At 37.3% G+C, this 27199-nt stretch overlaps 2 protein-coding genes across 13 annotated transcripts in view; one reads left to right on the top strand and one right to left on the bottom strand.

The window, feature by feature from the left end:
- The window catches only part of LOC121862875 (alanine--tRNA ligase, mitochondrial-like), a 29681-nt gene extending 10601 nt beyond the window's left edge, over positions 1–19080 (top strand). The window contains exons 3-15 of one of the 2 annotated variants that reach the window (XM_042361229.1): positions 3–176; positions 816–961; positions 2515–2706; positions 3486–3630; positions 4519–4652; positions 5039–5254; positions 5776–6527; positions 7935–8047; positions 9447–9698; positions 14143–14291; positions 15116–15266; positions 17663–17848; positions 18505–19080. In XM_042361229.1, the coding sequence (XP_042217163.1) occupies positions 3–176; positions 816–961; positions 2515–2706; positions 3486–3630; positions 4519–4652; positions 5039–5254; positions 5776–6527; positions 7935–8047; positions 9447–9698; positions 14143–14291; positions 15116–15266; positions 17663–17848; positions 18505–18705 (2811 nt within the window). In that variant the 3' untranslated portion in view covers positions 18706–19080. The remainder of the gene's footprint in view (positions 1–2; positions 177–815; positions 962–2514; positions 2707–3485; positions 3631–4518; positions 4653–5038; positions 5255–5775; positions 6528–7934; positions 8048–9446; positions 9699–14142; positions 14292–15115; positions 15267–17662; positions 17849–18504) is intronic. The other variant, XM_042361231.1, reaches the window with a different exon arrangement.
- The window catches only part of LOC121862876 (protein SERAC1-like), a 42443-nt gene continuing 19199 nt past the window's right edge, over positions 3956–27199 (bottom strand). For 8 of the 11 annotated variants that reach the window (XM_042361239.1, XM_042361238.1, XM_042361232.1 and 5 more), the window contains exons 8-17: positions 26622–26788; positions 23522–23663; positions 23208–23346; positions 21583–21790; positions 20681–20840; positions 20328–20474; positions 19856–19922; positions 19123–19172; positions 18324–18545; positions 3956–4688 (exon numbers count right to left, since the gene is read on the bottom strand). In XM_042361239.1, coding sequence (XP_042217173.1) covers positions 18526–18545; positions 19123–19172; positions 19856–19922; positions 20328–20474; positions 20681–20840; positions 21583–21790; positions 23208–23346; positions 23522–23663; positions 26622–26788 — 1100 coding nt within the window. In that variant the 3' untranslated portion in view covers positions 3956–4688; positions 18324–18525. Of the gene's footprint in view, positions 4689–18323; positions 18546–19038; positions 19173–19855; positions 19923–20327; positions 20475–20680; positions 20841–21582; positions 21791–23207; positions 23347–23521; positions 23664–26621; positions 26789–27199 lie in introns of those variants that run through there. The other 3 variants (XM_042361234.1, XM_042361233.1, XM_042361243.1) reach the window with 3 other exon arrangements.

Raw genomic sequence — 27199 nt, 5'->3', positions numbered from 1 at the left:
AGTTCAAACCAGTATTTCTCGGGCATACCCAGAGAGCGTATCCTTGTGCCACCAGCAGCCAAAAGTGCATACGTGTTGGTGGCAAACATAATGACCTCACAGATGTTGGAAATGATTCTTACCACCACACGTTCTTTGAGATGCTTGGAAATTGGTCATTTGGAGATTATTTTAAGGTACCTGAGTGTAAAAATATTATGTTGGACTGTCAAAATTTAGTTTCATTTGAATTATTCGTTGTAATATTTTCTTTTAGGATGGACATTCTACTCATCCATACTATTTGAATTTTAATGAATAAGAATATAATACTGTACAGGGTAACTAAAAATAAAAGTTACATACATAATAAATAAAAAATTTCATAAACAGTATGGTGGTGGGAGTTATAGTACAGTACAGTATACTGGGTTGGCGATCCAATGGTCCTACATTCAAATTCCTATTAAGGAGACAACATGTGATTGAGATCCAGTACCAGTCGTATATCACCATTGGCTCATTGTAAAAGGCCAACTGGCTTACAATATATTCAAACCATACAAAATATATACCTGTCCAGTCTCAACTTGTCTGTGATATGTGACAGTGACACCAGGCCCATGTGCTGTATTGGGTTGACTCATAGATTCATGGCATTCTAGGCAAGTAGAGCTTGAATAACAGATTACCTTGTCAGGTCACACACCCTTATGTGTACCTCTCCTAGTCCATAATAATGTTAGAAATGCTTGAAGTATAAGCCTTGAGTTATGGATGGAAAAATATTTAATTTCTTACTAATACTGTACTGTATTTTATCTATAAACTTACAGAAAGAAGCATGTTCAATGGCCTGGACACTGTTGACAGAGGTGTATCAGCTGCCACCTAACCGTCTGTATGTCACATACTTTGGAGGAGATGAAACTATGGGCCTTGATGTTGATAATGAAGTGAAAGATATTTGGAGATCATTAGGGTATTTATCCTCCATCTGTTCCTATGTTTACAATCAACGTTTTTTAATTTTATTTCAAGTGCTGTAGAACGTAAAGGTAATTTAATTTTGAAAGCATTCTCTTTTCCCATTTACATGTGGTTGAACATTAGTGTAAAACCTCATTAGAAATACTGTGCTAAAAATTATATCAACATATCAGTAGTGTAAACAATGAATGAATAAATAGATAATTAAACCAACCTATACTGTCAAGTAATCAATACTTAAAAATACTGTAATATCATTCGTATTCTGGTTTCATAAAGCAAATGTTGATTATTACTAAGAGTGTAAATTCCATTTACATTACCTACTTGAATGATAATTAGTTCCTTGCATGCATCCACTGTGTACCATCTTATCACTGCATACCGTCTCACCAATGTGTACCATCTCCCAACTGCATACCGTCTCACCACTGTGTACCATCTCACCTTTTTAATGTTTTCATCTTATCTGTGATCGTGAATACTCTCTCAGTACTGTGGGAAGGATCAAGAGATACAGAAGCCTCAAGAAAGTGGGATATAAATTGGAAGAGTAATGCACAATGTACATGACAGGAAACAATGGGAAAAACCGAAAAAAACAAGTAGAATTAGCCACATAAATTAGCTCATAATGTTTTCTGTCCCAATCTATGTAGACCTTCCATTTCTACTCTCCAATCCTATTTTCCCAACACTAAATCCCATACTTCAAACTATTGTCTACATTTCACACAACCATTGAACTGCTATTACTTACCTACAGTAAGATAAAAGCAAAAAACTGTGTCTGTTACAGGACAGGAATGTATTCCTCTGATGCATTTAAAATACAGTGAACCCTCACTTAACGCGGTTAATTCAACCCACGGCGGCCCGCGTAAAGTGAGAAACGCGTAAAGTGAACAACATAACATCTGGGATTAATTGAAATAGAGATCGGGCCGACCCCCAAACTCCACTTTTTCAGACACAATACCTACGTTGTAGTAAAAATAGCTTCTTAATTTTATGATGGTATGCACACACAATTAATAATTAAGAGAAATATCAATAATATTAGGTTTTTTAACACTTACATTAGTAGAAAAGATGGCTGAGCACATGGGGGTGGGGGATTGGTTCCGAGGCAGAGGGCAGATTATTGGCCCTCACCTGTATCACTTGTATCAATTGTATCACTATCCACCACAGAGGCTTGCAGGGCCTCTTTGTCAAACCCCTCAAAGTCCATATAAGTCCATATCCTCACTATCATTATCACTATCACTGACTTGGGCCGGCTGTGGCGGGTGGCGAACTCGGTAATGTTTTGATGACTGGGCGACCTTGTGCGCACCCTGCTCGCGCCGCTCTCCGCGTAAAGGGGTACACGCACCGCGGAAAGTGAGCATTCCGGTTTCGGCAGGGTACCGCGTAAACGTGGAAACGCGTAATGTGGTACCGCGTAAAGCGAGGGTTGACTGTATACATATTGTTTCCATTTTCTCTTGGTTAGTATGTCTTACAGTGAAGCATTGTTACAAAAATTCAAACATTTTTCAGGGTTGCTGACAACAGAATCATCCCTTTTGGGATGAAAGAAAATTTCTGGGAGATGGGCATGTATGGTCCCTGTGGTCCTTGTACTGAAATCCACTACGACCGCCTGGGACATTCATTAGCCTCAGACAGAGTCAATCTGGGTGTGGAGGATTTAATAGAGTTGTGGAATGTAGTTTTCATTCAGTATGAAAGTTAAGTTATATGTTAAAAAAATTTTTGTTTTGTTTTAATTTTACATGTACCGTAAATAAATTAATTCATGATTGACATAAAAGTTTTTACGGTTATTATTTATATACTGTATAAATACTAATTCTAGGTAGTGAATACCTATGTATTTCATTTTCCAAATATTGAGCGATATCCCCTTTAGCCGGAACAATTGGTGCAGAGCACTGCCGGTTATGAGAGATTTCCGGATAATGAGACGACTCTCTCAGAGCTGGAAAAAATCTCTCATCCCCGGAATTTCCCGGGTAAAGGAAAAATTTTCTCGGAAGTTCGATAAATTGACCATTAGATCATTTCTCGAACCCGGAAAAATATCTCATCCGTGGAATTTTCCGGGTAACGGAAATTTTTTCTCGGAATTTCCAGAAAATGCGCCGGATTTTCATCTCTCAAACCAGGAAAAAACTCCCCCATCCCCGTAATTTTCCGGAAAATCGTTCCCAAAGCCGGAATTTTCCAGAAAATTCCGTCATTGGGAACGATTTAATGAGAAAATTTCAATTCCAGCTATTGGAGAGTTCCGGGTTTGAGGGATTCCGGCTAAGGGAGATATTACTGTATTTCAAAGTGTCATATTCAAGTTGAATGCATTTTGTTCATAAATTTACCTTTAAGATATTGAATGTTGTAAATCACAAAGTTCAGGCTAAGAGTATATGTTATGTGTAACTCATAACCTGTAGTACTGTAGTATGTGTTACAGGTTGGAGAACTAATTTTTACAATCCAGACTTTTATAGGTTAAAAGATGGCAGCCTGAAGAGTCTTGATACTTACTATGTGGATACTGGCATGGGCTTAGAAAGAATAACAGCTGTCTTGAACAACAAAATATCTAACTATGATACAGATCTCTTTATGCCCATTTTTTCTGCCATAGAGAAGGTAAGTTTGAGAAGTAAAAATATGTAGCATGGTTTTGGGCATCTGTTGTCAGTTCCCAACTTAATGTGCCAGTTGATATACTGTACAGTACTGTACATGGTTTATAGTGCAATTGTCTTCTCATGACACCAAAAATTCAAATTGCATGATTTTTGGTTTGCTCCTGGATGGTTTTGCATTAAAGAATCAGTTTGACCCTCTCTCTACCTGGCTGAGCGGGAAAATTTCAAACCGTTCAACACCTGATGACAAAACTTTCGTCATCCAGTCAGCAATATGTTATGGTTAATTTTCCACTCGTAATTTTGGGTAAATATACAGTACGTAATATTCTTAATGTTTTTTTTTTTTTAATACTGTTACATGCACATATCCTACATTCAGAATATGAGAGAAAAAAAAAGGTCAAAAACACAAATGGCATAATAATTTTTTTTTATCTCTGGAGTTAGCCTGCTGAGTGGAGTATGGGATCTCAGCTGCTCTGAGTCCTCCTGTGTGCACTGAAATGAGCGACAAATATTTCATCATCCAGCAGCGAGAGGGTTAAAAGAACAGTGTAAAAATCATATTTAAATAAGTTAATTCATACATGGCAAGAAATTGATTTCATACAATTCAAGAATTGTTAACTATGTCCTGTGTAAATGTAAAATCTCTAACCAAAACTAGGTGGATAGATATTTAGTTTCAAATAATCTTGTAAAAGGAGCCTATCAGACACCCAGATACTTAGTTCATATCATTGATATACTGTACAACATAGAATACTGTACTTGGCATGTATTGAATCAATCTATTCAAGATATTTCTGCATAGCAAAATTAATAAAAATTGCAAATATCTAAGAGTTAACATATACCTGTACTGTACAACTGTTTTGGGCAGATGAGCGGTAGATCAGCATATACGGGAAAATTCAGTGAAGATGGTCGTTGTTTAGATACAGCCTACAGAATCTTGGCAGATCATGTGAGGATGTTTACAGTGGCCCTTGCAGATGGCATGTTTCCAGAAGACAGGTAAGAACAGGCTTTATTTCTTGTCGTTTTTGTATGCTGGAGTGGGATAACACACATGTGAGATTGTCTTCTCCCCAATATTTTACCCTGTGGTTTTGGGGGGGGAGGGGGGGGGATTTGAGATTTTCTTCTGCCCAATGTCTTATCCCAATCACAGAAACATTGCTTGTGTTGATTATTTTTAGGATGAGCTTACAGTACTTTAGAAATACATACTACCTTGATACTTCACTCTCCTAATACAGTGCAGTACTTGTGGTTTTTATCCTTCGCTGTTAATGATACCAAGTTATATTTTGAAACATATTATAAAATGGCACAAGTTTCAATAGTTACATGGAATTAGCTTTACATATGTTCTTATCATTAACAATGCTTTTTTGCAGTCACAAATTACGTCGCATAATAAGGAGAGCCATTAATATCGGTGGTGATCAATTTGGTTTCCTCCCTGGAAAAAATTGTCTAATAGATCTGACCTGTATCGTGGCTGAAAGTCTTGGTGAAACTTATACTGAACTCTGTGACCAGCTAGCAAAAGTACATATTATCCTTGACCATGAAGAAAAATACTTCTATGAAATACAGGAAAAATTAAGTCGGTAAGTGCATGGATCAACTGTTGAATTTTGTATCGGTTTCCTTTTATGGGGAAATGCCAAAGAAAAAGTTACCAGTAATGTTGAATGAAAGGAGACATTTACTTTGCAAAATAGTAATTAATGTACTTGTTGTTGTAATATTTATCATGGAAACAGTATTTTATTATATCATACAAATTATGCCCATAAGTGCAGTATTAATATTTCAGTAATGGAATTTTGTCATTAAACATATCAAATATTGAAATCCATTTTCTTACTGTGTACTGGAAAACATACCATACTTTTTTCTTAATACAGTACAGTATTGTACTCAGGCATTTATGTTTAGTAAAAAGTAATTACTATTGATCTCAGAGTGTCTCATGTCAGTGCACATGGCCTCAAAATGCTCATAATATTGGTCAGATAAAAAAAAAATCGGGGGGGAGGGGGCAGCTTATAGCCCCTGACTGTACTGTTCACAGATGCATGAATTTACATAGATAAGATATTTTCTCATTTTATTGTGTCTCTGTCAGTGACTGGAAAGATCTACTTTTGCAAAGACCAGAGTTGAAGACTGTGTCTGACCTACAAACTCCAGGTATGATTGAAGGAATCCGAGAGATCACGGGTCATATACAAGAGTGGAAAAACTACGACTGTAAACTTCCTGGAAACATGGCATTTAAACTCTATGATACTTATGGGCTTCATGCTGATCTAATAGAAGAACTTGCAGAAATCTATGGCCTAACAGTTGATGAGGAAGGTTTTCAGTTAACCCTTGATAAGTCTAGACAAAAAACAAAAATTATTGGTCAAAAAAGACTAGAAACATTTAAGAAAGAAGAATTGCTCAATAATCTAGTTGCACTGAACCTTCCAGTAACAGATGATAGTGCCAAATATCAGTACAGAACCTCTAATGCTCGTTATCAATTTACACCAGTAAAGACAACGGTTTTATTACTCTTACAAGATGGAAAACTAATTGAGAAAGTTACTGGTGGAAAAAGAGTTGGTGTTCTTCTTGAAGCTAGTAATTTCTACCATGAAGCTGGAGGTCAGGAGGGGGACACTGGAAGACTCAGCACAAATAATGCAGAAATTGACATCACAGGTGTGGATAATATTAGTGGCTATGTAATTCACTGGGGTATATTGGAGAAAGGCGAAGTAGCTGTTGGAGACACAGTAACAGCTACTATCTGTGAAACGAGGCGAATAGGATGCATGCAGCACCATTCAGCAACGCACCTTCTCAACAGTGCACTTAAAGCATTAACAGGTGAGTTAGTATTTTCTCAATTTTCAGTTTTTCTCAATATGTAGTACAGTACACAAAACCAATGTTAGTTGCTGTACTACCACAGTGTTAAACAAAAATTCCTGTGATATTATATCTTTATGTACTGTAGATATGACCTCCAGGATTGTACAGTATACATATATCCAGGTGGGGAAGTACTCATGTTATTAACCATTTAAGTTAATAAAGTCATAAGATAGATTTTACAAACATTTGAAAAGCAGCTTTGAAATTATGCAAATGAACTGAAAGCAAGTGCTGTGATAAAAATCGATACACCTGTACTCTGATATGTAACAATCCCTGTGTTCTTATAGCATGGTAAATATTCACATTTTACAGTACTGTACTGTATTACTGTTGATTGATTTAGTAAAATATCTGACTCTGCAGCCTCTAGTGTATTACTGACTTACTGTACAGTACTGTCTATTAATTCAATAAGATGTGTCACTAGAATGAATTTACAAATGGTAATATGTTTGTACAGTGGTCCCTCGGTTAACGAACGGTTCGATTAACGAAATTTTGGTTAATGAATTAGCTCCCATAAAGATTTTCAGTTCGATTAATGAACAAAACTTCGATTAACGAAATCCTTACAACAAACACGTTTTGTTGTGCGCATCAGCTGATCGGCTAGTCCGCCAATACAGTAATTGGTTTTATGTTTACATTCGTTTCCAGTGAAGTAAATATCAAGAAAGTTGCTCTTGAATATTTCTGCATTTTTTATATTAAAATTATTGGTCATTCTGAAATTTAATTAACATATTGATAATATAGACAGTACAGGGAATAGTGTTTGTGCGCCCATCATTGATTGAATCACTCAACAATGCTTCTCAGTTTAACTTTGTTTACAGTGGAGTGAACATCGATTTTGTTGGTTTCTTGAATATTTTGGCATTTGTACAATAAAATTATTGGTCATTCTGAAATTTAGTTAACATATTGATAATATACAGTGCAGAAATTATTATGAAACGTGAAGAAGGCATTAGAATCAATGCACTCTGTAAAGAATATGGCATGTCATCATCGACTGCCTCTACAATCAGCTGTTTGATATGTAAACAAAGCTGCCGGTAATACGACATACACACCTCAAAGTAAGTTAAAAATACAGTATTCTATTATTGTACAGTATACTGTACAGTACAGTACTGTATTTAGTTTATATTTAATGTTTTGTTAATTCTATTACTGGTATACAGTACTTTGTATGTACTTTTTCTGTGAGTTGGAACCAATTACCCAATATCCCATTGAAATAATAGATTCGGTTAACAAATTTTTTGGTTAACGAACGACTCTGTGGAACGAATTGTGTTCGTTAACCGAGGAACCACTGAATTATACTGTACTAGTACTTTTATGTTTCAGGTTTATCTTGCCAGAAGTCATCTCATGTTGCTCCAGACTATTTTTACATACAAATCCGGACATATCAAGCTCTAGACCATGACATCATCCATAAAACTGAAGAAATAATTAAGGTTAGTTGTTAATGTGAGTAGCTAGTTGTACGATAGAATGCTAAGTATAAGAATATTCAATAAGTTTTTTTAAATTGCATTATGAAATTCAGAACATTTGTAAAATGGAGTTGGGAGAGGTTGTAAGAACCTGACAAGAGAGACTGCAGCATTATTGGAGAGCTGCCATCAGGTATCTGGGGCTAACCCACGCAAGCATACAAAAAGGCCGTAAAACAATGATGATGAAAAATGGAAAAGGGAAGGAACAAATTTTGGGGAGACTTATTATTGGGGCACACTGTTGGTTTATATTTCATTAGCTCTTCAGTCCTCAAAAGACAAATCCTTATGTTTTCAAAATAGAATTACAATAATATCTCCGTTAGCCGGAAACCCTCAAACCCGGAACTTTCCGATAGCCGGAATTGAAATTTTCTTGGAAAATCGTTCCCAAAGCCAGAATTTTCCGGAAAATTCCTGCTTTGGGAAAATTTTTTTGAGGAGCACATTTTCTGGAAAAATCCGGGGATGAGGGAGTTTTTACTGGGTTTGAGAGATGAAAATCAGGCGCATTTTCTGTATACGTAGTGTATTCTGAGAAATTTTTCCGATACCCGGAAAATTCTGGGGATGAAGAATTTTTTTTTTCCGGGTTCGAGAGATGATGTATAATGTGCAATTTCTGGAGCTTCCGGGAAAAATTTTCCGTTACCCGGAAAATTCCTGAAAGTTTAGGGGATGCGGAATTTTTTTCCGGGTTTGAGAGATGATGTAATGGGCAATTTCTGGAACTTCCGAGAACATTTTCCGTTACCCAGAATTTTTCGGGTAATGGGGATGATGGATTTTTTTTTTTCCGTCTTTGAGAGAGCTGTCTCGTTACCCGGAAATCTCTCATTCCTGGAAGAGTTCTGCCCCAATTATTCCAGCTAATGGAGATATCACTGTACTGTACTTCAGGTAAGGGGATACAGTACACTATATTTTCTTCAACAATACCTGCACCTCTGTACCAAGAAATGAATAAGCTCCTGCCTATAAACACACTGTTCTGGCCAGGGGTCACTTCTGCGCTCTTGATATACAGTACTCCTCTTACTGTGGGTAAATCCTGGGATCATGAAACCCCCTGGATATTGGGAATGCTTGCTCCCCTCTTATTGTTGGAAAGATAAATAATAACCTTAGTAAGTACAAAATACTATATATTAGAGAAGCAGTTTTTTATGGATAGAAATGATTTGGATACATTCAATGGGTGGGAATAGCTTAAGGCAGAATATTTTGGAAGCATATGGGAAAGATTTCATCCAATGAGGGCTATCCTGCTTTGATGCAAGGTGGCCAGGCAGATGCTGATCTGATTGTAGCAAGCAGTTGCTTTATGTCATTGCAGTAACATATATTTATGTTCCAGAGATGGATTGCTATGAAAAGTCCCATCAATAGAAGAACTATGAACATCACAGAGATGTTGCAGGAACCAAACATAACCCTCTTGCCAGGAGAAGTGTATCCTGACACTGTGCATCTCATAACCACCAAATTGGTTGATGATGGTGATATATCCAAAGAGGATGAATTTCTTATGTTATCATCAGCTGAGCCTTGCTGTGGAACTCATCTTTGCAATACTGGAGATATTGGCAATTTTATCATCACAAATATTGTAAGTAGCTGATCATAAAATTAGTTTCATATAATTTTAAAAGGGAAGTAAAAAGCTTTGGAATAGTCATAAAAATGGCATGTAACTCAGTGAAATGGGAGGATATGAAAAAAATTGCTGGGTAAGGTGGATACAGAAGTTGATGAAAGTGATAGAAAAAAAGAGCCATATGTGAATAAACTAAAGGATTGACATCCATTGGGTAAGTGTTATGAAAATTTTATACTCAATGTGTATTGGAACCATTTTGCTTGTATACACTAATTGATACATATGTACTGAATAACATTGTGATCTGATTTTAGTGTAGAGTAGACCCTTGCCAACGGCAGATTCTGGATATCTGCTGTTTTTACTATGTATACCATTTCACCAACTGCGACATTGAATTTCTAGTACAGAGTATCCGCAGATTAGTGTGGCATCTTTATCCCTCTGTGGTCTAATGTATTCCTCCGTAAATGTGAGGAATGAATAAAACTAATACTAAAAAATAAAATAAGAAAAATACTGCATTGCCATTTGGCATTCATTTCACTAAGGACACAGGAGACAGGAGTGCGCTCCCCTCTCCTGCTCCCACGATTGTGGGCTAACTCCTGCGCACATAAGAAATGTTTATTCTCCTTATGTTTTTTACCTTATGATAATAATTTCTCCTTTTTTCTTCTTCATATTCTGTATGGATGATTGTGTGCATGAAACAGTAAAAAAAAAAAAAATAAATAAATAAATACTGTAAATAAAATCACGTATATCTACTCAAAACTACGAGTTGAAAACTAACAATAACACAGCTCACGGCTTGGTTTAATAGGGGAAGGCTGAGATCTCCAAAACCACACTCCATACCCGCTCCCCCCCTTCCCCTCCCACAATCCCGAAGACGTAAGAAATGTTTATTATCTTTATGTTTTTGACCTTATGATAATCAATTCAATTTCAATAGTTTAATCATTGATAGAGGAACCGGGATCCTAGTGCTGTCACTAGGTACCCCTGTACAATAATACCAGAAGCATCTGGCAAGTGTCACTAGAAATAAATATTATAAAGGGGCTTACTCAAGCCTAAGGAAGGAAGGAAGGAAGGAAGGATATTCCTTCAACACATCATCAATATTATTAACATAAAATCTGGCCAGTATGGGGAGGATCATCATGTCTCCGACAGGGGGTCGTGGAGTGGTGGTCCAGCAGGCGTCACGGAAACGTTGTGTGTGGGGACATCTTAGGAGGTAGTGGATAAGGGTGTGGCTGTCGGGTCTTCTGCATAATACACAAGAGCGTTGCTCAGGGGATGCGGGTATACCAATCTCCCAAGCAAAGTTATACCCGACGATGATACGGGCAGCAATCACATCCCTTTTCCGCGACCCTTTCCCATAGACATACGAGAGGTCAGGGAGTTTACGTAGGACATCGTACCAGGTGGGTGGGGAGTCCAGGGGGATGGCTGCTTCCCAAGCTTCTCTCTGTTTGCGGCGAATTTGGGTCTAAGTTGTAAAAGTGTTTGAGGGAACAACGTAGTCAGGTGTGGCCTTGTTACAGCCAGTCTTGGCAAAGCCATCTGCTGCCTCATTCCCCAAGATGCCGACATGACTGGGTATCCATAGGAATGTCACAGGACGGCCAGCATCCTGAAGTGTTGATTTTAGCCCTTGTATTCGGAGGATGAGGTCCTTATTCTCCCCTGAACCAAATGCGACCCCATCGAGAGCAGACCTGGAATTGCAGCAGACAAGCAAGGGGCAGAAACCACCGGCTTCTTCCTCAGCGAGAAGGGCTATCAGTTCAGCCCAGGATGCCCCGTCAGAAACTCTGAGAAAGTTTGATAGGCTCAAGAGCATCAGTACGGGAGATGTAGACACCAGCCCCAGCCCTATCTGTAGCGGGGTCAACAGAGCCATCAGTATAGAAGACTACCCTACCTGGGGACCAGTGGGCGATCCTGGAGAGGTGGTATGTGCGTAGAATACCAGGGTTCATGTGGGATTTTGGGAGCAGTCAACTGAGAGCAATCACTTCAGGTTAAAATTCTAGCCAGGGAGAAAGAGACGAACCAACAGGAGTGACAACAATATCAGGCAGGAGGTCGTGTTCCTGAAGGGTTCGGATGAGTGACCCTCGCCATTGTCTTCTAGATGGAGGTCGGCCTCGGACAGCATGAGTCAAGTTGGCGGCGTAGTCGACGTAGGAGCAGACAAAGGACTTGTACATGGTGAGAAGTACAGGGATAGTGGCACCAAGGGAATCCCTGCACATAGTAGAGGGGAGTGAGACGCCGAAAGCATGTCTCGAAGATAGCGGACTTCAGGGATCTGAAAATGTGTGGGAGTTACATACACACCCAGGTATTTTGTCTCATTAAGCCAGTCCATGGGCATTCCTGATATGAGCCACATGGCTTTGTTTTTGCAGTTGAAAGATGGAAACCAAGTAAATCACACTCTCTGGAGATCAGATCAAGGACTTCCTGCATGCTGAGGTAATCAGGAGGAGGAGGATATCGTTGGCATATCCTGAGTGGACAACTTCTGTCGGCCACGAGAGAGATGCAATGGAATGCACGAGCGTTAAACAAGGTGGGACTCGGGACTCCACCTTAAGGGGTGCCGAGGTTCATTCCTTGAACAGGAGATATAAAGCCTTCAAAGCAAACCGGGCCTGACGTCCAGTGAGGTAAGAGGCGATCCATCGAAGAAGTTGCCCTTTAACCCCCTAACCACACAAGTCCAGCTAAAATGAGGGCAGGCTGAGCTGTATCAAAGGTTCCCTTGATATCCAGAAAGACGGAGACGCGGGCAGTCTGATTGCAATAAAAGGAAGCAATGGAGTGTGCTGTGCTGCGATGTTGTATGAAACCATTGAGGGAGTTGTGGAAGCCTCCTATGGTGTGAAGAAGGCGACAATGGAGTATCCTCTCCATCATCTTGCAACCACAGGTTTCACGTTACGGTCAGCTTTTTCAAAGACGCATCCCTTCTGTAACCCGGTGATTACTGTACTGTACACAGTACAGTTAAAAATTGTTAGATGAGTAGAATTCACCAACTTTTAATCATAGAAAATAACTTTTTATTTCATGCAACTCATAATTACTCTGTATAGATAAAGGCACTAACCGATTGCTATATACTGTACTGTATACCCCTGTCTGGGTTAGGGAGGCTTCTTATTGTATACAACTCATGATTACAGAGAGAGCGTGCACACATAAACAAATTAATTGCAATATTCTCCTGCCCAAGGCGGGGAAGATAAAAAGAGGTGATTTAAACCCTTCTCTACGGTGACGCCATTTAAAATATTTTATTTGCCTAATGCCAGACGATTTTATTCAGCTCAGATGAGACCCTGTACACAAATGATTAATGGCACATATCATGTCAGAACCCATGTGCTAAATTAAGTCAATAGCATTATTTTTGCTGATTATTCTTGTGATATGCTTGTTATAAGACAGCCAGTATTCTTAGCTATAAAAACAAGTGGAAATTTGTGTTACAAGCAGAAATGTAAGGGACTAAGAGGTCAAAGGATAAAAAAATAGAGAACTGTTTCATTATAACGTTGCTACTCTTTAGATACCCATGATTCTGACAACGTTGTTTTATGACCTGCTTGATTCGTTATAACTTCGCCGAAACATTGTCACCCAGCACGGACTACTTTGTATGGCACACAGAATGTGGCCTCTCGTGTCTTTCTGCACTACGCTTTCTCTCGTGGAGCATTACTGCATTTCCAAGCATCTTCCCAGTCTTTCTGAAGCTTTCACAGTGTACGGACATTTAAAGTGTTTTTGGTGCAAATAATGTAACTCATCAAAATGACTTTTAAGAGCCCATTGAGTGGTAGTGAAAGCTTCAGAAAGACTGGGAAGATGCCTGGAAACGCATTAATGCTCCACGAGAGAAAGCGTAGTGCAGAAAGACGCGAGAGGCCACATTCTGTGTGCCATACAAAGTAGTCCGTGCTGGGTGACAATGTTAGGGCGACGTTATAACGAATCAAGCAGGTCATAAAACCCTTTTGATAAAGATGAGTGCGCTGTGGACATTAGTGTAACGTTGAGCCTAACCCTTACAACAATGGGTAATACTCAGACCAACACAGACAAAATTTCTTATAAAAATTTCATTGAATTTATAAACTGGACAGTAACTAGCTTATATTATCTATTTCTTATGGGAAAAATTTATTCCGTTAACATTGTGGTTTACAAGAACATAACCACAACATTAAGCGAGGACTTGCTGTATCTAAAGAAAAATATGAATTTAATTTGCTGTATGTAAGATATTTAGGAGTGTTACTGTAGAGTTTATAAAATACAAGTGGTGTATGGAAAGATGCCAATCTGTTTTGACATCCTATAGCAGAGAATATGAACTGGTTCCATATTGAGTTACAAGCTATTTATTAGATTTTCATTTCACTAGAACACTGCTGGCTTTGGAAATTTCCGAATCCGTGGTGTGTGTGGGGAAATAGCAGTAAAAGCAGAAGCAAATGCAGCAGAAGCTCTTCAACAGTTGGAAGAATGGGAGATGTTAACCCAAAAGGAAATTGATGCTGGTATCAAAGAGAGGTAATATTTATGCATAAGGTCAGGCTGATACACAGACTTTTATAACTGATCTTAACCCTTATGCCCTGGGCAACAGGTATTTCAGACGTAAAAATAGTGCAGTCATCCCAAGTGTACTGTTGTGGCTGGCGTTCATGTGGTCTCCTACGTCCACCACGGCAACCGCAACCTCGCTGGCAGGGTGGGGCGGGGAATGAGCGCCATTGTCTGTACTATCACTATCCTCACCGCTGGCCGCCTCAACAAACTCGACTTCATATGGGTCTGTTTCCTCCCCATCACTGTCTTTTTCACCCAATACTATATCAGTGCCACTCAAATTAAGTAACTCTTGATGAATAGCACTACTATCGAGGGTGTGGAGGAGCGAAGAGGGGTCACGAGACGCTGACGGACACGCGTCCATCATGAGAGCTGGTGGGTACCTGGACCACTAGACTTGAGACAAAGACCACGTGCAAGTTGAGTTGCCAAGTACCAGTAAATAAACAACTTAAAAAGTACAGTACTTTGTCCAGCCTGGAAATTCAGACTTTGCCACAAAAATTAAGGTTGTAGAGGAAAGTCACCCGGGCATTAAGGGTTAAGATAGCACGAAGAGGTTTGGATTTAAAATATACTTCTTTTTTAACAAAGGTTCTATCTTTTTAAATAATTTAAGTAAACTAATATGTGAAAATAATTACACTGAGTGCAGTCACTGTAGTTTTATACATGTTAAAACTCTTGAAAATGTCTTAAAATGTCTTAAGAATCATATTACACTGGATCATATTTAATTAGTGATATATGTTTTACTATTCTAAAGTGTCATAACATTTCAGAGTGTCCAGTCTTGAAAAGGAAATTGCCACCTGGCAGAGTGTTAATAGAGATACCTTAATGCCATACCGTGCACACTCCCATATTATTGAGTCCACTGATATTTATAGAAGACTTTTGAGGAATGCTTGTAGAGGAGATGCAAATAAGGAGGTTGGTGTAATAAATTTTTTTTCTTTTATGGATATTTATCTCAGTTGTGAGAGGCAGTAAGGATGGTAGCATGATGGAGGAAATGGGGAAAATTGACAGGTTTCCTTGTTATGTTCCACCATTCATTCTAAGTCATGCCAGCAAGCTTTGATTCACCATTTCAACCAACTTACAACCATAATCTGTTATTGCTAACACTTACATCACCTTGCATATTTAATTTACAGTTCTATATATGAATATTGTACTATATCTGTATACTGTACTGTACAAGTATCCCCCTATTTATGTTGGGGTTAGGTTCCCTGAAAAACTCATTACTATGTGAAATATCTTAGATCGAGACCATTATAACATGGGGTTCAATGGGATATGTTCACAGCCAATCCAACACCACATGTAAAAAAAAAAAAAAAAAAAATTCCTACAATAACAATATACAGTCAACCCTCACTTTACGAGGTTAATTCAACCCACAGGGTACAGCAGAAAGTGAGAAACGCGTAAAGTGAACAACATAAAATATGGGATTAATTGAAATAGAGACCGGGCCGACCCCCAAACTCCACTTTTTGACGACACACAACTATGTTGTAGTAAAAATATTATCTTAACTTTATGATGGTATGCACACACAATTAATAATTAAGAGAAATATCAATAATATTAGGTTTTATAACACTTACATTAGTAGAAAAGATGGCTGGGCACACGGGGATGGGCGGTTGGTTCCGAAGCAGAGGGCAGATTATTGGCCCTCACCTGTATCACTTGTATCAATTGTATCACTATCCACCACAGAGGCTTGCAGGGCCTCTTTGTCAAACCCCTCAAAGTCCATATAAGTCCATATCCTCACTATAATTATCACTCACTGACTTGGGCCGGCTGTGGTGGGTGGCGGGTGAAGAACTTGGTAATGTTTTGATGACTGGGCGACCTTGTGCGCACCATACTTGCGCCGCTTACACAACATGGCGGATGGCGGGAGGTTTGAATCCAAAAATGGCGCGGCTCGCCAGCCACTCTCCGCGTAAAGGGGTACACGCACTGCGGAATGTGAGCATTCCTGTTTCGGCAGGGTACCGTGTAAACGTGGGAACGCGGAATGTGGGACCGCGTAAAGCGAGGGTTGACTGTACAGGTAACTCGCGTTTGATTTAAACGTTTTTAGAATAACACGATTGTTCAATTAATACCAAAAAGCTAATTTAAGTGTACCCATTTTTGAAATAACAGACTCAATACAGTTTAAATTTGCCGCGCGTATTCGCACGGCATCATCCTAAATTCCGACTACTACCGGGTATACTTTGTTTACATGGTGTGAACACCAGCTAACACTTTAGGGTTAATGGACAATACTTTATGTGGTGACTTAATATGAGAATTATTTGGTGTGGGGTTGCTGTTTACTTCTGACTGTCGATTTAGCGACCTAACATGACTACAGTGAGTTCTGCTATAACGCGTGTTTTGATAACGCGAATTTGCTCTAACGCGATTTATGAATTAGGAATGATATTTGTATCACGCGAACGCTTGTTTGCTATAACGCGATTTTTGCTTACTATTTCTCCAATTTTGTGGTACAGTGGGGTATGCTATAACGAATCTAATTGGTTCTAGAACCTTGTTCGTTATAGCATTCGTTCGTTATAGGATTAATCCGTTCCAGGCCCCCAAATACAACCACTTAACACTGAAAAATATAATATAAAATTGTAAAAATTGTAAAAAAGTGCATAAATATGCATCTAAACCCCTGAAATAAAGAATATCATTAATATTTGTAATAATAAAACAATAAATTAGAAAAAAAAAATAAATTTAAATTATGTTCGTTGTAGGAGTTTCGTTCGTTATAGCATTCTCAATTTTATAGGTAAAACCATTCGTTATAGGAATATTCGTAGTAGGATCCGTTCGTTATAGCATACCCCACTGTATTAACTGTGAATATAGTAAAGAAGAATATCAACAAGAAGTGTTCTGGTGATAGAATTCCCGGTGATGATCATAAAAGAAAGGATATAACACTTGAAGAGAAGCTCGATTTTATCAACCTCAAAATCACCCTTCTCCCCCATCAAGTAAAGTGTTACATTTACTGTATGATTTCATTATTAGATATGAATGTAACATTTATTTAGACTGTGCTATCCTTTGTGTTAGGCTAACTACTAAATTTTTTCGATTTCGAGTAATCTGCACCTAACCCTATTTTCTTCATATGCCCTGTTATTTCTATTACGCGATTTTCTATAACACGATATTTTACAAGAACACAATTATCGCGTTATAGCAGATCTACCTGTAATTAGTGGTACCATGCGACACGCATTATCTAACAAGCTAAAAATGCAAACAATATTGTTTTATATTAAAATTTTCAGATGGTGAATGAGATGAAAAATATTATTGAGCTGCAACAAGATGGCCCCATCCTCCATCTCATGCAGACAAACTTTGGTACAAGTAAAGCTGTATTAAGTAAAGCTACTGCACTTGCCAAGCAACGGCCTATACTGGTATTGGCTAAGTCGGAAGGGGTTATAAAGGGCCGAGCCACAATACCTGAGGTATGATCACAATTATTATTTCAGTTCCTGTGTAGCTGAAATGTATTTACCGTAGAATTATTTATTTAATTTTTTAATTTTTAAATATAATATTGTCATAAATATGAACTTACAGGGATTTTCCTGAAACAAAAATAGTCAAAACAATTCACAGCTGCATATCCTTGATCTCCCCTTTATTTCCTTATTCCACCAAATATTCCTACCCCAAGTCTTGGTCTTTACCGCTACTGTAGCTACTGTTATGTTGTCACAATAAGTTGATGGTAATTTTCTTTGGAAAAAAAAAAATACAAAATCAAATCCATCTGCCATTTTTGTGTTACAGAACTAAGGGAATGACATGGCTTTTCTAACCAAAATTCAAAGAAGTCTTACATGATCTTACGAAATAAACCAAAATGTGTATCAATATGTAAGAAATGAACCTGCTTGTTCATAGGTAACATAAAGAAGTAGAGGGGTATATGCTTACTTTTTTGCCTGTAACTGTCCTTGATAATGGTCTTGGTACCATGATAAACTGAGACAGTTGAGTCCTAAATGGCTACCCCCTCTGACTCTTAAGTTTGAGGTCTGCTTTCCCACTTCCTTCTCATTTTACTCAGCTTATCTGCTTCTTACCCAGTAGTATTGCTAACTCTCTCATATTTCAGGAGTTTTTGTCTTGTGGTGCCTCAGCTACTGCATGGATGACCTGTGTGAGTGAAGTCTTAGGAGGGAGAGTAAAAGCCCCAAGGGGACAAAATCCTCTACTGGTGTGTAATTTTCGTAGTAAGAAGACAGACTTCACACTTATAGAGACTAAACTGAGGGAAGCACTTAAATCCTCAAAAGATTATATAGATGACTTTTAATGGGTTCAAATAATGTTTCATTGTTCTTTATACTGACTTTATTATCAAGTTGTATTCAATAGCAGAAATTGTATGTAATTTTACCAAGTTATTTTCTATAAAAGACTGTAATACAAATAAATGTAAATGATTTTGCTGTACATATTTAGAAAATGTGCATATTGTACAAAATGTGAAGTAAAAATACTGGTACATTAAATATTGTATATTACCAAAAGTGAAGTGTGTTTGTTATTTATACTCTGTTCTGTGTTCATGAAATATGGATATAATACAATACAAATATTGCATAATTCTGTACTGTAAACTGTCCTTTCATAAAACAAGAAACATAAGAGATGATTAAAATAAATAAAGTAGTGTACCACAAAATAAGTTTGACCATGTATTCCCTGCACTAAATACTTCATAACTTACTTAGAGCTGCTTGAAGAAATGAGACAACTTTACAGTAGGAGTCTGCTTTTCTGGAATACAAACAATTTTATATATTAATGTACGTACTGAAATTGATAACATATAATGTAAAGGAAAACATACACAGGAAGTGCATTCATAAATGGTAGATAATTTACCCTTTATGTCTATGACAATGAGCTAAATGCTGAACATTAACGAAAGTTAAATTAAAAGTAAACAAAATTGATAACAAACAACAGATTGTGACTGTGTTTCATTCTGTAGGTGAACAAGACAATAAGAATATATTGGGTGACATGCCCCTCATACATCCAGCAGAGAATGGGTACCTAATTCTACAATTGGGGAAGTGACTGTTGGCAAGGCTGTTTCCTTGTGCACTGAGGATTAGTATTTAAGTGTGTTGTATCCACACTGTCTCTCTTGACCTGCCTGGCCTACAGTATGCAATCCGTACAGTTTCACACAATAAATGAGATAAAAAAATGCCATTGAGGGCCATACACTCCATTAATAGAATATCACTTATCTTTATTACAAGGGCATCACATTGTAGTAAGTAATGGAATTCTATCCATATATACCTAAAGAAAAATGGCATGCAAGAAATCTAACAAATTAATACTGTACATTCTTTATGCCTGAAGTCTCTGTACCACATAATACAATACAGTACCTTCCCTCTTTGTTAGATGGCAAGTTGGCAACACAGTGGTCATGGAAAACCTACCTATTTAACGGCTTGCAGATATCAAGGTGAGTTGCATTAACTTCATGAAATACTCCAACCCCTGGATCTATAATAATAGAGTAAACTATTAAGGATGCTAAATTTATACTGAAAATAACACCATGAAAAAGACAGAAATAAACTTGCGCTTATTTTTTAACCTTGTTCATCACTGCACTTCATCTAATTACTATACATTCTCTGTTATGAGTAAGGTAAATATCCTCCCGTTTGAAATTTAAAAATTTACATAGATCATGTGCACACTTGATGAATTTAAATGAAACTGTAAAACAAAAAAACATTATGTTTGGTGCTACTCTCTACTTGCAACACAGAAAAAAATAGTTATGGTAGTTTTACAGAAATACTGTATATTCCACATCAAATATGATGGAAAAAACAATCAGGAAACCAGGTGAGATTGTTAAGCCGAATAATGCAGCCAAGAAACAACACATAATCTTCTTACCTCCATACTCAGATGGGACAAAATGTAATGGATAGCCCGTAGTTTTGTGCTTTACTGGTTCTGACTCATTTAATGTTAGAACTGCTATATCTCGTGCTTTCATCAGACTCACAAAAGACTGATGAAGGTGATGTAAAACTGGGTTATCTGTAGGAGCATAAAACACTTTTTTTTACCAATTACTGCACACAGCGAGTTCAGGTAGAGTATATTATACCATATGTATTTCACTAACTATGGATACTAAGGCAGGACTTTTTTGTGATAAAAGCGGGGAACGAGTTATGAAATCTCATATTTTGGCCGAGGAGAAGAACAAATGACCTATGAAAGATTAACCATCAAAGAGTTACCTGTTCTCATATCAAACAATTCTGTTGTTGGTCTTAACAACTGGCGGAGCATCCCTTGAGTAACTGATGTAGCCAATGGAGAACCATGGTGAGGAACACTGAAGAATATTGTAGCCACTGTCTGTCTGGCAAGACTGTTCTTTATTACCCACTCACCATCCTATGAAGAGAATTACTATGTAAAAGAGACATTCAATACATTTTGACTTATAAGCAAGTGATTATAATATATAAATCTCTTTAAACTTGTTCATATGCACTGTATACAGTACATTTATATCTTATATTTTACCCACAGTTTATCTAAAACATGAGTGAGTCATTTAATTAAAGCACCGATCTATACAAAACTTTCTATTTGCACTTTGTTTAACAATCATTGTTGCTTCTACCTAAGTTCAAAAACATTGAAACATCACCTGACACAGCAGCTTATTGGTTTGGTTATCAAATAAAAGTGAAGTACGTACAGTACAGTACAGGAAGTTGCTACAGTTTTGCACCAAGAAATATAAACAGTATGTATAAATTATTTTTTAACATCAGTAAATATAAATAGTACAATAAAATGGAAAAGGTAAAATATAAAGGTAAAAGCCATAGTTAACCATAAAAGGATAAAGAGGAAAATAACAGAAATGTCAGAAGTTTGACAATCAGTGATGGTGACATGACTCCGTGTATGTATGGGTGTATGGGCTGATGGAAGAGCAGGTATAACTAGAACCATTAACAATTGAGATAATAATCTTCTTTTTCCCTTGCAAGGTTTTCCCCAGATGACTTGAAGCCAATAGGTCTACTACCAGAGAGTAAAAGTTAATCATTATCATTACAGTACAGTACTGTACATTCATTTTCTGAGTGAAGGAGATACTTTCAAAACTGAGTCACTTTCTTACATTTGCTTGTGAGGAAATTTTTTCTTTGCTGTGTCCTTCAGCGAGAGCTTTATCCTCCACTGATGCTTTGCTCTGTAAATCCATCAACAGCATATTTTTCACCAGAAGGCCGCCCATGGAATGTGAAATCCAAATAATTGGTCGCTTGCCAACTCCTGCTACCTTCAGTGCATATGCTAGGTCTCTACTGTGGTTTGTGATGGATTTCCTGAAAGATAGATTATATGATTAATTACTAATTGCATGACAGCCTCTACATTTTTATAGATTTTTAAAAATGCCAACACAGGAATTTGTATTACTAGTAACTGTTCTTCTCACTGTAATTTCTAATTTATCTCATAAAAATATGTTGCTTAAAGATTTTATACCACAAGGTGGTGTGTATTACATCTTTACAATTTATGGCCTCCATGGTTACTCCCCTCTTTCCTTTACATTCCCTCACTATATTACACTGATACACCCAATTTCCATTTTTCACATTGAGATACAATTGTTGTTAATTAACTATAATCTACAGGTACTTTCACAAACATTAACCTTAGTAGAATTTTTACTCGTGTGCAAGAAAATGTACAGTAATATCTCCGTTAGCCGGAATCCCTCAAACCCGGAACTCTCTGATAGCAGGAATTTAAGTTTTCTTAGAAATCATTCCCAAAGCCAGAATTTTCCGGCTTTGGGAACAATTTTCCAAGGGGCACATTTTCTGGAAATTCCGAGCAAAATTTTCCGGGATCTGGAAAATTCCGGGGATGGGGGATATTTTTCTGGGTTCAAGAGATGATGTAATGGGCAATTTCTGTAACTTCCGAGAACATATTTCTGTTATCCGGAAAATTCCAGGGATGAGGAATTTTATCCGGCTTTGAGAGAGTCGTCTCGTTACCCGGAAATCTCTCATTCCCGGAAGTGCTCTGCACCCATTGTTCCGGCTAACGGAGATATAACTGTATTCCCTTTTTGTGTTTGCCCTTAGGACAATTATTTCTTTGACCTGTATTGTATATAGTATTTGTATGTGTGTGTAGTCAAACACACACAAAACACATACAAATATATAATAATTGGAAAATCCTCTCACAAATAATCAGAAACAAGACAAAAAAAAATATATTAAACATGCGAGTCTACCCTTAAGTCAACTCTGTGCTTTTTTATTAAAGTTATAACAAAGCACGGAGTTGACTTGACGGTGGACCCTAACATTTTTAATACATTTTGTTGTCTTGTTTCTGATTATTTGTAAGAGGATTTTCCAAATATTATTTATTTGTATGGTTTTGTGTGTGTCTACACACACACACACAGGTAAAAGAAATTACCGTCTCTAGAACGAATGGCTCCCTATCCCAGCCGCACAAATGCCAGCAACTTTAAAACTACCTTTAGACATTCTTGGGTACATCCAGGCTGTCATCCGTGAATAATCGAGGTCCGCAAATTAAAAATCCACGAATTTTAAGGGCATGCTGTAACTGCTTAATTTTAGCTTAAAATAATTATACTATTGAAAATGGCTATTCTATTGTCCATTATCCTCATTTCCTAGATAATTTTATCACTTCCCGGTATTTTTCTAAAAGTTACTTTAGACTAGTACGTACAGTACTACAACTTACCCTCTACTCTCTACTGGGCAGTCAGTCTCCCACTTCCACCACCCACATCTATAGTTGACAGCAATTACTCTCACTGGCATGTTCAGTGTTGGTACTAACCAATCCAATGGCCAACAACAGGTGTAAAAGTCATCAATACCTGAAACAGGAATGACTTTTTAGATTTCCTCCTCATTTTCTTAAATAAATATTCAATACTGTATAAAGGTTCAGCTCAAAATTTAGGATAGATATTTTTTCAGGTTTGTTAGATCCTATTGAAAGCAACAGTGATTAATGGAGTTTTAATGCCTGGAAAGACAGCATTACTGTACCATCTATGTGCTTCCCACTCAGGATCTCCTTGCGCTTTTCCTGAGATAAGAGTGGCTTGTGTTTCCCCTTGTCATGCTGGCGCCATGTCCAAGCTGCCCCACCTTTAATGCCGTGAACCAGAATGATATCTACGACAGGACTCTAGATGGAGTAATAAAAGAATAAAAGATAATATCAATAACTACAGTATTAATATAGTTTTATTTGTATGCTGTGCATACCAATCATTTTCAACTCTATTAATGAAGCAATTCGTTATTTGAACAAAAATTATCGTCCTAAAACTCAAACTAGCAGCAAACGAAAAAAGGTTTTAAGTAACAGTGAACAAACATTCACAGTACAGTATCTGTGTTTAAAAATAATGTATCAGATATAAAGACACTGTTTTCAAAATTAAAAATAAGCACTGAATTATTATTTAACCTTTTGACAGGGCAACACATCTCTGCTTGTTGGAGATAAAACATTTAAAGATAAAGAAAAACCTGCGAGTCTGACAAAGAGATGGAAGCTCTTGCATTTTACACCTTTACCTTAAATTGGGCTGTTAATAAAATAAATCTAAACTTGTTTAAAAAAGGGCAAATTTTATAAGTATTGTACAGATTGTACACATATAACTATAATAAATAAATAAATAAAATGTGGATACTGATGCAGTGGCTAGGTGGATACACTGCTTCCCTCCTATTCTAAAGGTTTCTGGTTCACCTCCTGGGGCATCCCTAGTCAACCCAGCTGTTAATGGGTGGGTACCTGACTTTATTTGAGGCAGTAATGGCAGTCAAGTGCAGTGTCAACCATATTACTTTTTTTACTTTTATCCTCTTCGCCACTGATCGGCTCATTAGTCGCTTGGGCGGTCGGCCACGTCTCTGTTACGCACTGTTAGCAAATACTGGGCATGAACTGGCTCCTGAATGTATTTGAACCTGCTCCAGTGTTGGTCAAGTCTGGTCTTAAAAGAGCTCACACTTGGTGCCATCACAACACTTTCTGCCAGATTGTTCCAAGCTGTGTAGTGTTTAATACACCACAATCACATTGCCCTAATGAACTATCAGGCCCATGGGTTACACTTTCACTTTTTTCACTGTTGCAATGATAAAATCGAATCCAAGACAGTTTTGTGTCACTGGTGTCAACAAGATTTGGACCAAAGGTTTGAAATTTTACTCAAGTCATGGGATGGTTCTGGGTAAATGTCAGCAAAGGGATGTGTAAGGATCATACTGTTTTCTGTATTGCCTTGAAAAGGAAAAAAAAATGCTTTCCAAGTTTAGAACATAGAGGAAAAGAATATACTGTATAGGGTAAGAATGTTACAGAAGACAGTAAACAAACTACAGTATCTAGAAAGCATAATGTAGGAAGATAAAAAGTATAAGTGAAAAAAGAGTACAAAATATATGAACAAACGAGCATACATGTATCATAGCTGAAGTATTTCGAAGATATTCTGTCTAATGAACTGTGTTATGGATTCAGGACAAGAAACATATGAATACAGTACAGTATATATTGGAACAGGTATCCTTAGAGACACAAACGTTTGAGATACAAATTTTTGCTTATACCTGAACTATGAATTTCCTAAATTGACACCTGTATTTCATGTTAAGAAAGCTTTCCCCATTTATACAAATTTGGGTCCCAGCAAAAATTCAAATCACAGTTTCCAGGGAGTCAGCTAGGGTGGCCACATCCACCTACCATTCTCCCCACCAGGCTGAGGAAGGATTTATGGTTATTTTTCAACTCGAAATTTCAGGTATATAAACATAACTTTCTTCATATTATTTTTTCCATTCAGTTACATGAGCACAAAATCCTACATACAGAATGAGAAAAAAAAATAATAATCACAAGGTCAAAAACATAAAGGGAATAATTATTTATTTGTGCACCAGCGAGAGGAGTTAGCAGGATGAGCTGGGGGAGATATGTTATGATTATTTTTCAACTCATAGTTTTAGAAAGATAAACTTAACTTTTGTCACTTTTTTTTTTACTCAGTCACAAACACACAATCCTTATTACAAAATGTGCCAAAAAAGTAGGAGAAATAACTATCATAAGGTCAAAACGGAAAAAGAATAAACGCTTCCTTGTGTGTGAGAGCGAGGGAGGGAGCGTTGTGGGTTGGCTGGGCTACGTTTTATGGCGACGCTTGAGGGCTGCCACACATGAAGCAGCCAGCGTATATACCAGGGGTTCCCAAGCTTTTTCTAGCACGACCCCATCCAGTGTTGTCAACTATCCAGTGCGACCCCAAATCATTTCACTGGCAGACCCAAAGGACCCCAGCGACCCCATGACCTCTTTGCGACCCTACCTAAAGAGCCTTCTGACCCCATTTGGGGTCGCGACCCCAGGTTTGGGAACCCCCGGTCTATACAAATGGCGCTGCTGGCGGCCGTTTTAAACTTTGATTTGTCGTTTTCTTAATAGATTTATCTGCGTGTTTTCATCTAGATAATATTTTATACAGTACTAATATTTTTAATGTGTTAAATAGTTAATATAGTACAGTAGTTATCATTAGTTAGGTATGTTTTTTTTCTCATTTGTGAGCTGATTTCATGATATTGGGGTATTTTTATCATTGGGGAACCGAAACCTATTTTTTTCACATGTTTTTCTATTCGAGATATGAAAACTCACCCAACGAATGTTTCTTTTTAGAACCTAACCCATTTGTATCTTGAGGGATGCCTGTATTGTATTACAGGAACACATACCTTATGCCACTTCTTAATTTGGATAAGAATCACATGAAAATGTTGGATAAATACAGTAGAGTACAGTAATATCAGAACTTCGGAGGCACTTGTTGCAATCACTGATGCAGGAAAAGTTTATTTCATATATTTAAATGTTTCTGCATTTCAAGGAAACTGATATACAGTTGTGTATACAGACCAAGAGCATATTTTACCAGATTTGTGAATTTTCCAGTTTTCTGAACAAGGCCATTCCTCCTATGTGACTGACAAAATGAACTAACAATACAAACTAAAGATCTTATAAATATTATTTAGTTAAGTAAGATAAAGTTTGGTGGGGTTGTTTTGTCTAATATGAATTTTACTGTACCTTTTCCTCATCTGGCAAAACAAAGGGGTAAACTCCTTCTAAATAAAGGTCGCCATGACCCGATCCTTTATTGTTAATTAGTTTGAGGTTGTGCAGTCCCCGCCAAGCTGGTAGAAAAATGTGTGATTCTTTGTTGTTTGCACAATGCGTAAGGGTATCCAGCAAACCTGTAAGAAATTGTCATGTTTTAAACCTAAGACATCTATAATTTGCAAACACACTTCCGCAAAAGTGATTTGTAGCAAAGTTGCCCCATGAGACAATTTTTTGACACTACAATATTACTTTAAACTGAATCTGCAATTATAGTGGCAAAAATTACTATTTACAGCAGTTGTATTTCAAGACACTGATACAAGCTTGTATGGAATATGGAAGCAAAGATAAAAAGATGCAGATTAGAAAAGTGAAGCAAAGATGTTCTACCGGGGAAAAAGAAACATTATTAGCACATGTAAAAAACAAGAGCGAAAAGATTTCTGACCATATAACCTTCAATGTGTCAATTACTTTTTAATGCACTAAATACTTAAAAAATATAATTCATGTGTAAATGAGTCAGTAATCAACAAATTATC

The sequence above is a fragment of the Homarus americanus genome, unplaced genomic scaffold, assembly GCF_018991925.1.
Source record: "Homarus americanus isolate GMGI-L3 unplaced genomic scaffold, GMGI_Hamer_2.0 scaffold24922, whole genome shotgun sequence".
Classification (NCBI taxonomy): domain Eukaryota; kingdom Metazoa; phylum Arthropoda; class Malacostraca; order Decapoda; family Nephropidae; genus Homarus; species Homarus americanus.
Note: the sequence above shows the minus strand (reverse complement) of the source record. Positions and strands in the feature narration are given on the sequence as shown.